The 10,815-nt window shown below is 38.2% G+C and overlaps 1 protein-coding gene and 1 long non-coding RNA gene across 2 annotated transcripts in view; one reads left to right on the forward strand and one right to left on the reverse strand.

Annotated features, from left to right (window-relative positions):
- Positions 1-5,139: 5,139 nt before the first annotated feature.
- Positions 5,140-10,815, reverse strand: part of angptl2b (angiopoietin-like 2b) — an 11,298-nt gene continuing 5,622 nt past the window's right edge. The window contains exons 3-5 of the mRNA XM_024275339.2: positions 8,955-9,148; positions 7,886-8,156; positions 5,140-6,867 (exon numbers count right to left, since the gene is read on the reverse strand). Of these exons, the coding sequence (XP_024131107.1) occupies positions 6,668-6,867; positions 7,886-8,156; positions 8,955-9,148 (665 nt within the window). The 3' untranslated portion in view covers positions 5,140-6,667. The remainder of the gene's footprint in view (positions 6,868-7,885; positions 8,157-8,954; positions 9,149-10,815) is intronic.
- LOC112148318 overlaps positions 7,956-10,815 on the forward strand; it is a 30,549-nt gene continuing 27,689 nt past the window's right edge. The window contains exon 1 of the long non-coding RNA XR_002919604.2: positions 7,956-8,078. This is a non-coding gene — a long non-coding RNA (uncharacterized LOC112148318). The remainder of the gene's footprint in view (positions 8,079-10,815) is intronic.

Below are 10,815 nucleotides of genomic sequence, written 5' to 3' on the forward strand. Positions count from 1 at the left end.
TACCTATCAAAAACCAAGGCAATTCTGCCAAATTTAAGCTCTAATTAAATCTGTTTAAGAAAATAGATTCATCACCCCAAGAGTTGTCACAAATAAAGAAATAAACTTCATAAAGATCCTTTTGACCAGACTGTAAATAGATTGTTCTTTTGGAACTACAACACTTGGTGCTTCATGGTTTGACTCAAATTCGGGAACCGAAAATGGGGACTTGGCTTTAGCAGCCCACATTAACCAATAATAAAAACAAGTTAAATGACATTTTTGAGGCTTAACTGGAAGAAACATGTTTTTTTTTTTCTTTCTGGGATTAAAAATAAACTATAAAGTGTATAATTAAACCACTTAAACTTGTGAGTTTGTGTAATTGGTTGCTTTTGAATGCCATTTTGACCATACCACAAAGAAAAAAAGTGATTCTGAGAAATTGCTCATTTTCCCAACAACCCCCTCTTATGTCGTTCATATTTTCCTTCATTATAACTCCTCAAGAATGGTGTCCTGAAGTTGATTTGTGTTCTGGTCATTTTGAGTCACAGACTACTAATGGGTTCTTTGTGTCGGCTTGTTTTTTAAGTCTGTCAGGCTGTAATATTTTCCTTAAGGAGATGAGATTGTGTATTTTTTGTCAGCTCATCTTATGAATGTTTAGGGGCTCATTTTAAATATTATTCATTTAGATGATAAGAATCACAAAAAAATCATGTTAAATTTTAGCTACAGAAAACCTTTTCCTCTGACTTAAATAATATTTTGCGTCATTTTTTTTTCTTTTAAAACCCAGTTGCACCTTGTATAATTATCCATGACAGTCCCTGAGAGAACGCTGCGAGTTCGCTGCAGATGACATGTGCAGACAGTCTGGCAGAACATGAAAGGGCGATTGTGGTTCGTGTCTGTACAGCAATAACCCGATCTGCTCATCTCCGCATTTGGCAAGAATCAGAGTTTTTGGGGTAATGGAAAAACCCTCATTCAATAGTTCCACTATGTCAGTAATAAACAATGAAGTGAGTATTTTCCAGCAGAAAAGCCTTGCAACTTTATGACACATTTCTATTTTAACCCTCTTAATTAACTTCCACATGCATGGGAATCATTAACAGCTGAAAAAGATTAGGTTTGCTTCTTTTATTTGTCTTTAGCATTTTTGCTTTTCCTTCCTGCAGTGCGTCTTTTTTTTTCCTGACCTGTCGTTGTGCAATGACAATTACAGGGTCTGCTAAAGTCAGTGCTGGATCAAATCAGTCAAAGTTGTAGTGCCAAAAATGTCAAGCATGCTATGATTTTAGAGACAGGCTGAAAATATAGCGTTGCTGTCATGACAGGGTCATGAGTGAGATTTGGCAGGTGTTACTTTTAAGAAAAAAGCATAATATTTACTGTGAAGTCTTTAGGAATTGTGCACGCCAACAGCTTAAAAATCTTAAAAACCCTCCCTAAATACATCAACATTTGAGTCATAGGAAACATTGTATTCCCTCACCTCTTGCATTGGCATTGGGTAACAATTATTAGCCTCTTTGCAGAAAATTATTTGTCAAAAATCCACACTCAAATCACTTACAGAAAACACATGTATCTCAGTGAATCCTAAAGTACTGGATGTTTTGGCCCCGCTGTAACTTTCTGTAACCGCCTTAAGTCTCCATAGATTAAAATGGGAAGATCCTGTAGTTGAGCAGGTTCAGTTCCAAGTCTTTAACTGAAACATTCCCTATATATGTAACTTTAGCATAATTAATTAATTTATCTTTTTTCATTGAAGTTTTAGGGTTCTTATTTCATTTTATTTTTTTTTTGTTGTTGTAGCTATCTAATTGCTGATGTTCTCATTTGCCTTTCTCTTAAAGTCCCACTGATCAACTTTTGATCTATTTGTAAAAGCGTTTTAATTATAATTTTTAGGCAAAATCAAAAAACGTGTGTCGTTTCCTAGAACATAGTTTCTGCAGAGCGGCAGTAGTTTATCAGAAACTACCTCAGAGCTATGATGGGACCTTTGATGTGAATTGACCCCCTACTTTCCTGTTTTTAACCCTGGAACACTTTTGCTATTAAAAGTTACGCCATCGTTTTTGACTGGTAATTTTTACCCGATATAATATACCCAATAAAAAAGTATTTGTCTTAAAAAAAATGATCAAAATATGACAACACGTGATAAATTATAGTTTTATTTTATTTAACTCTGGAGAACGAAATGCATTTCTTTCTCTGTGACAGAATGTTGCAGTGAAAATGGCAAAAAAAGAGAAAAGAAACAGGGAAAAAGGTAGAAATCTTAAAACGGGGGCTTCCGGGCGAGGACTTCCAGCCAATGATTTCGGGTGCAAATTATGTTGTAATTGTTTTGCGGCCGGCTCCGGAAGGGGGAGGGACTTCTAGCCATTAATTTTCAAGCGCGGTGTTTTTTCTCAGTGGTTAGATTCTCTTGGATTTCCATCCCTTGGGGATGATTCCCAGGAGAGCCAAAAGATCTCTCCATTGTCTTTGACCCACTCCTTCCTCTTGGCGGCCCTAGCATGAGGAACCCCCCTCCCCGGGAATCCAAAGTAATAATTTGATCACTATTGTTCCTGTCTGTGTTCCAACGGTGATGAATTAACCAACAGTTTAGCCCCTTCCTCGCCTTCGCTTGAGAGACGGACGGCGTGTCCTCATGGACATCTGCTGCTGTTTTTCCTATTGTAAAAGCTTGAAATATTTGTGGTCTCTTCCTGGTGCTGATGCATTCACCCCGCGTTGTGAAGGCAATCAATTTAGCGAAAGCGCCGGAAAGTTAAAAATGTCTCTATTAAAATGCACAGACAGACTTTTACAGACGTGAGACAACAATGCGGGTCGGTAGCAGGGCCAGGTTGGAGGCCTCAGGAAATGCGGTTCTCTTTGTGCTGACTGAGCGCCGTGTCTGCTGAGGGTTTTCCATTCCACTTGAGCAATGGGCGCTGAAGAGGCCACCCTCACTCAAGGTTTTCCATCGCGGTGAGCCATCGCTCCGTCGTCTCTGTTTACGGAGACAATTAAACACCGTCTTCTGTTTAACCACGATAAGGATAATAGACAAAGCAGACTTCAGCTGGTATTGAGATGAAATTGCCATTAATTCTTGAATGTTTGAACATTTTACTATTCCATTCATCATCTGCACAAGCAAAGCTGCCAAAAAGTGTGATGGAGGTCGTCTTTTGTGCTGTCCAAAGCTTCTGTCATGCAGGAGAAAGCTTCCCCTGCTGGATCGTGGACCAGATCCAGCAGCCTGTGTTTAGGTAAGGTGATGTAAGACAACTCTTCTGTCACAGTAGAGCTCAGATCATGTGTATTGGAGTCCCGCAGATTTTTCTTCTGTTCCATCCACTTTTTTGAGCTCAGATGTTCGTTAAGTGTGAACTTTCCTGAACTCTAAAGCTGTCTCAAAAGAAGACATGAATGGCGTTTGGCTCATTGTCCAGTCAAGTCATTTTCTTTCAGTTTCCAACCACACTTGGACTCTCACTGACACCATGTGAAGAGTAGGAGTTTTCCTGCTGTCAGCGGATGGACTGCTGGATGCATTAGTGTTACCAACCCGTCTCGTATCATTAGCCATGCCTAACTCTACCTTCAACTTGTGTATGTAGAGAAGCAAATATTGTGTTTTTAATCACTTCAATACTATTAAGGTATCTGTGTACGTTTTTGATCGTGTTTGTTTGGCAAAAAATCTTAATTATGTTTGTCTATGAATAACATACAATTTTAGCGAAACTTTATAGCAAAAAAAAAAATATTGCTATTAAAACTGTGAGTTTACACCATTTTAGTGTCTTTTCATTTATAAAAATAAATATATATTTTTTTAATTTCTGAGTTGTCAAAAATTGTTGGTAAATTGTGTGTTTAATTAGGTATCACACTTTTTAAGATTTTTAGCAAATAACTGAAGAAACAAAATGATGGAACAAAGAGATAAACGAGGATGAAGAGTAAAACAAAGGCTTGGATTCAAATGTAAACTGTCTGCAGTGAAATATTGATTTACTGCATGGTACTTTTTTCTTGTTTTACTGTGCCCTGATCTTAAAATGAAAATAAAATGTGGTTGATTTGTAACAATGCATCCATTTCCTGAACCCATTAAATCCTTTTTGGGGTGACAGGAAAGCTGGAGCCTAACCTATCTACTGTTGGTTGAAGGGAGGGTCACAAGTCCTTGGGACACACACACACATATGTGTTTTTCCTGCAACGTGGGGACTCCTGACTGGAAGGTTACATGTGGGGACTTAACAATTTTTGTGAAATTTATGCACATTTTTGTCCCACCTTTTCTTTTTAGATTTTCTTTGTCACTCAAACGCGCACACACACCTAGGAACAATCTAAAATCATCAATTAAAACCTGTTTTTAGACTGTGGGAGGAGGCCGTAGCTCTCGGACAAAACCCACTCATGCATTAGGAGGACATGCAAACACCACACAGAAGAAAAGTCCCAGTTGGGATTTTAACCAAAACCTTATTCCTATGTGCTAACCACTACTCCACAGTGCAGCCCCATGGATAACCTTCTTTTTTTATATGACATCTATAACCATAAGACAATTAATTGTAGATTTTTTGGGACTCCAAATACTCGAGAAGTCCAAAAAGCTTTTTATACAGATTTTTTTTTATATAGATTTTTTTTTTTATAGATATAAAAATGTGTTATTTTATCAAATAATTGTTTGAGTTTCACTAAAAAACAAAAATATGTTGTCTGCTGTTTATGTCAACATTACTGAAACAATTAGTTTGAAACAAAGTATTACTTTCTTTAAAACATGTAAAAGAAGAGAAATAAAAACAATAAAGATAAATATCATAGGTCACAGTAGAGCCAACATAATCACTCATTTTGTATGTTTTTCACCTGACTTGGTTTGGTCTTGTCATTAAATAGGAGGCAAACTGACTTGCCTACGTTGCCCAACAGTAGCCAGGAGAAGCTCCGGCCACCCTGTGACTCCAAAAGGGATCCAGCGGTTTAAGGGAGTGAATGGATAGATATGAAACTCTATGCAGAGGGAGAAACAGCGTGTGTTCTTTGAATAATTCATTAAAAAAAAGAAAAACATGTGTGAAGTGCCACTGCTGCTTGTTTGAAAACCACAACAAATAAACTGTACATGTTTTATTGCAACTTGACAAAAACGTTTCAGCACATTATATTACACATTTCTTATGTACAAACACAATGTATTGGATCTATTGACATCATCCATTTGTACAGTAAATGCAGCAAATCACTGAATTCTTCTAAAACAAGTCCTACATTTTTGTTCATGGTGAGAGGGATTTTGGTCATGACTTCTCTTTTTCTTTTCCAATTCATAAAGTTAATGGCTAAGATATGATGTTTGAATTCAAGGAATGCACCTATACACGGTTTTCCAGTTATAAAGTTTTTGCAGCGTACCAAAGATAAAAGCACTCGGAACATTAACATTTGCACAAAAAAAGTTTCCCTAAACGTGCATATGTTGTTCTTCTGCGCCAAGAAGCCTTCTAACTGTGAAAGGTTGAAGACACATAAAAGTCACGTTCTGCTTTGGGCAAACTTCAAAGGACCATATGGGGGACCAGGCACAGACCCGGATAATAAAAATACAGTTATTTGGCAGTATATATTTTTTTCTGTATAGGGAAAATGAGTATTGACATCCTGGCATGAAATATTAGAAATTGGTTCTGAAAAAAATTGCAGAGAAAATTCAGAAATGGGATTTTAAGGCAAGAGTCAAAACTAAACTGTAATGTTGACATAATGGGAGAATAAAAAATAAAAAACTTCAGAGACTATAAGGAGGTTTAGATAATTAATTAGCAGCACTCAATTTTGCTTTAATTCTGATGGAAAAAATAAGTTTTTTCCTTTTGTAATGTGTTCAGATAAATCAAGTATCACTGACTGACATCTGAAACAGATGTCAGTCAGTGGAACAAAACACTTAAAGCAGAAGTTTGGCTTCCTGATGTGTAAATATTTCTAGTTTTTAGGCCAAGAAATACTCCAGGACTCCTTGTTACAATAAAAAAGGGTGATTTTTAGTAAAGATTGGGGCCTCAGCAGATTCTGGTGCACAGACAGATTAGTGCAGCAAGTTTCCTGTCAGTTTAAGTTCTTCTAAATTGCATGTATATATACTTTGGCAGAACTGGTTGTAAGCCAATAATACCACTTATAGTTGCTGTCATAGTTGTTCAAAGCAAGTGGAAAGAAAATGCTAAAGGTTGGTTTGGTTTTATTTTACTGTTGGTGATACTTTATGTGCGTAATGCTAAAGCACAAAATGAGGGAGCGTTTAAAAACTGATATAAATCCACTTTAGATTTGCTGCTTCTATAGATTTAATTAAGCTGCTAATGTTGCACAGAACTCGTAGAAAGTCACTGGATGTGTTTCCTGTGTCCATCTCATGTTTTTCATTCATTACTAAATACATGCTGTTCCTACTACAGCTACCTATCTAAATGTCATGTTTGCCAAAGTATATTTCAGAATATCTCCTGAGCAACAAGCATATGTACAAGTCAAAAAACAATAAAACAACAAGGCTGCTAATTTTCATATTGCACTTTCTGGATCATTCTTGAAAAAGGCCAACTTTGTGAAGTGTGAGAAACAGCTAGGGTTTCCTGTGTGTTTAAAGGAAGGTGTTTGGGTTCGGACGGATCATCATGACTACTTTCTTGAGTGAATAGGCTCCGCCCCTGAACTCTGCCCAGTAGACTCCATCTTGGTAGCGGCTGCGATAGTGACCTCCTCTGTACCAAACTCCATTCAGGTTAGAGTGAGCACAAGAGTTGTACCACCAGCCTCCTTTCTGGTAGTGAGCACAGTTTCCTAGAGAGGTAAAAAGTGAACACAGTTAAATTCATGACCATAAAGCATTGACTGTACATGAGAACTGGACAGAGTGACCCCTCCCCCATTGCGTTCCATTTGACAGTAAAAATTCTTGCTCTGCTACTTTTTTAACATATTTTTTGCTAATCCCATTTTTTTCCATTGTTTTTTTTATTTTTATTGTGAGTTTTAAATTGGCCAATCAGATGCCTTGAAAAAAGTATATGGTTTCATGATGAACATTTGAAACGTTTGATTGGAAAGTTCTCTTGAGCATGCTTTCAAATGGTAGGGGTGTGGGCTTCTAACAAGTACACACCTGATTGGTGAGAGTAGTTGCCATAGACATTTTGATTCAGATCGACTCGGACCAGTCTTTGCGTATCAAAGTTGTCTGGCTCCAACATGGCGGCATTTATAAAAAAACGGCAACTGAATTGACTTCAGCTATGTCAGAATTCCTTCCCTACCCACTATTTAAGCTATATAAGCTGTTCACCATTTTGTAGTGCTGTGGGAATCTACAATTCCAAAATCGAGTGCATTAGCAATTTCCCAGAAGTCTTTGCAAAATACTAGTGTGCATTGATGCTCACTACATCAACAGATATAGACCACAATGCACTGCGGTCAAACAATTAAAAAAAAAGAAAACTTGTTTAAATGTAATTGTTAATAAACCATCCAGATTTTCATCTTTAGAACACAAATAAATGTCGTAAAATGTTTGTATTGATTAGATTTTCACTTTATGAAATCAGCGACATAATTTCCGGCATTTAAAAAAACAAAAGAGAAAGTAATGAGCATGGTGTCTGAATTTCTTTTAAAATCTAGATCACTATATAGTTTTTTAGTATTTAGGCAATAGAGTGGGGATTTGGACAAAGCCTCCATTTTCTATTAGTGACATCACACTCACTTGGTCCAGTTCTCTTATATAGTCAATGAAAAAAAAAGGTAATTTTCTTAAATCCATCAGAACCAATTTATTTATTATCCTCAAAAATTGTACCTGTATATGCATCATGGTCTCTGTCTAATGTTGTGAACTGCTTTGCGTTGTGCCAGGTGAGGGAGTCTCCAGCGTTACCGTGGTAACGGCCCACCCTCAGCCTGTAGAAGTCAGCTTCGTTCTCCACTCTGAAGCTGGCGTACTCTGCGAACACCTTCCTGCCGGACCAGTCTTCCAGCGTGACGAGCAGCTTGTAAGTTCCCTGGTTTGTCAGCCAGTAGATGTTTTCCAGACCCAGCCAGTACTCCCCATCAATATTTCCAAATCCTTGCTGTGAGGCGAGGCGATAAGAACAGCATTATCAGAGCAGTTAGGAAATCTTTTCTGAATGTTCCTTGATAAGCTTTGAACATTAAGAATTATTGCTCCAGCTCTAGTAGCATTTTAACCATTACTTTAGATTTAAAAAAAAAAAAAAAGATCACTGGACCTGAAAAAAAGTTTTGCACGAGCAAGTTTCCACAAAGAGATTCAAACAACTATGCGCCTTGATCTGGCCAGTATCCAACATTGGCTTTATGTGCTTTGAACCATGGGAAAACTTTCTTTAATGACTGCACAAAAGTGGATGGAAGTGTGCAAACCATCTTTGTTTATTCCCTTTTTAAAAAGCTTTAAAAAAAAGGGAATCTTTTGATTGGTTTGCTTCAAAGTAAATGTTTGCTCGTGAACTCCCTTTGCCAGTGGGAGAGGCTTTCCAGGAGATAAAGAAAATAGTTTCCATGGAGGAAAACATTACATCCTAAACACATGCTGTGATGTAATATTGAGAAAGCAGAAGTATTTCTTTAGATTCCTAACAAAACAGACTTTAATTCCCATTTATTTATTCTCATATTTACTTTTTCGTGTGAGGAAATTTGCTCTTAAGACGGGAGGACACTGGTGGAAGTAATGAGTCACATTTGCTGTGACTGAGGCAGTTGGATTGGTCTGAGGTGCTTTAACAGCCAAACAAAAATCTTTTCATAGGTTGTTCACATCTGGTGAGGCTCAAAACACCTTTATATAAGATGTGTGCTGCCCTCCAAACTATGAGCTCTTTGATTTGGTGAGAGGTTATAAGCACCTTGTATGCTTCCCAGTTCCTGAAAAAGTTAACGGAGCCATCCAGTTTCCTCTGGATCACCGTCCAGCCGCCGGGGTCGTGTCTCTGGTTGCACCACACTTGCATGAGGCGGTTGGCATTGTCTGGCCTCACCAGGTACATGCCGCTGGCCGTGTGACCCTCTTCCAGAGCATGCAGACAATCCCTAAAAGGACCTGAACACAGAACAAGAAAACACCTAAAAACCCAATCAAATGCTTTGTTTTAGGCTGCGAACAGGACAAGAAAGATAAATGACATGTTGTGCTCTGCAGCAGGCTATCCCATTTTTCTGCAAAAGTTTTCATGCTAACACTGAAATTGACATTGGCAGCTGCTCTTGCTGGGGAAACGACTGAGTAGCCAAAGGAAACAATGGAATCAGCTCCTGGATGATGAAACGGCAGCAGTCAGTTTCACTCTCATTCTCTGCTTTATAACATCGTCTCTTAGAGTTTTATCCCCAACAGTTCACTTTGACATCATTATTCAAATCAGTGACATTTTCCACTCTAATTTCAATGACTACCTTAGCTACAGAGTCTTTTAAAATTGTATACTTTAGTGGTTTGACAAATAACATGAATAAAAGTAGAAAAGTTAAATAAAGGTAAAGTTACATAGCCACTGGGCATTTGAAGCAGGCTCTTGAACATGCATTGAGCTTGTGGTGTTCACACTGGACAAGCAGGGAGGGGCTTCTCCGTCTTCTTCAGTAGCTTTTATTGGCAGTTGGCAAACAACTGAAAAGGTGCATTACCGCCACCTATTGGAACAGAGTGTGGACTGGGATGGTTATTTTCCTGTACCTTTTGTCCCAGCATGCACTAAGTTAAATTCTACTAATTATTCTTATACTTCTGAGAAACGTAATCAAATATTCACAACTTTTGTTTTCTGCTAAAATCACATCCAACTTCCATTGCATTTCCAATTTTTCAAGTTGCTTTTCGAAGATGTCCCTAAGTAAACTATACTGTCTACATTCCAACACTGCTTGTTCAATCATTTCAACCTGATTCTAAAATCCACGTTGCCCATATTCATCATCTTCCCCACAATCCTGTGAATAGCATAAAACCACCATCCCTTTCTTTCTTCCTCCCACCATCTTTGCCATAATTCCTTGCAGGGAGGGCGACTTGTTCTTTTTTTTCCTTTCTACTCTTTTTTTTTTTCATTTTTACTAGTGCTTGTCCGCCAACGTTAAAATGGTGTAAATTTCGTGAATCTTTATCCAGACTTTTTCTTTCACAGCTCTATTCCGATATATGATAGACTCGGTGTGCCCGGCCGGGCACAAACCACAATCATTGATTTCTCCTCTGTGAGCCTGAAAATGGTCCTAAAACTTGTGGAGCTACTCGTGACCGCAAGGATTCTAAATGCGGATGCCCGAAATGCGCATTCACATACGTTGACATAAGCCAGGGGTGTCCAAAGTCAGTCCTCGAGGGCCGGCCTCCAGCTGGCTTTCCAGAAATCCTGCCTCATCTGCTGTTGATTACTTGGATCAGGTTTGTTTGGCCAATAAGGAGCTTTAATGGCAGGTTGGTTGGAACTTTGGACACCCCTGAAATATGCTTTTCGTTGGAAGTGGTCGAAGGTGTGAAAGTAGCTTCAGAAGATGACAAGAAAGTTGAGTGTCTGCAATGGATTAGAATTATATGTGTGGGTAAAACAACATTTAAATGAAGCATCTATTTTATTTATTTTATTGATGGTTTTGGTTTTGATGAAATCCTTCAGGCTGGTATTTGTCTTTTGACCCATGATCTCAGGATTGTTTCTGCTGACAGAAACGAGCCAGAGAGTTGCCCTGCCACGCTCTGCTCTGTTCTGC

The sequence above is a fragment of the Oryzias melastigma genome, linkage group LG9 (genome assembly GCF_002922805.2).
Source record: "Oryzias melastigma strain HK-1 linkage group LG9, ASM292280v2, whole genome shotgun sequence".
In the NCBI taxonomy this organism is placed as follows: Eukaryota; Metazoa; Chordata; class Actinopteri; order Beloniformes; family Adrianichthyidae; genus Oryzias; species Oryzias melastigma.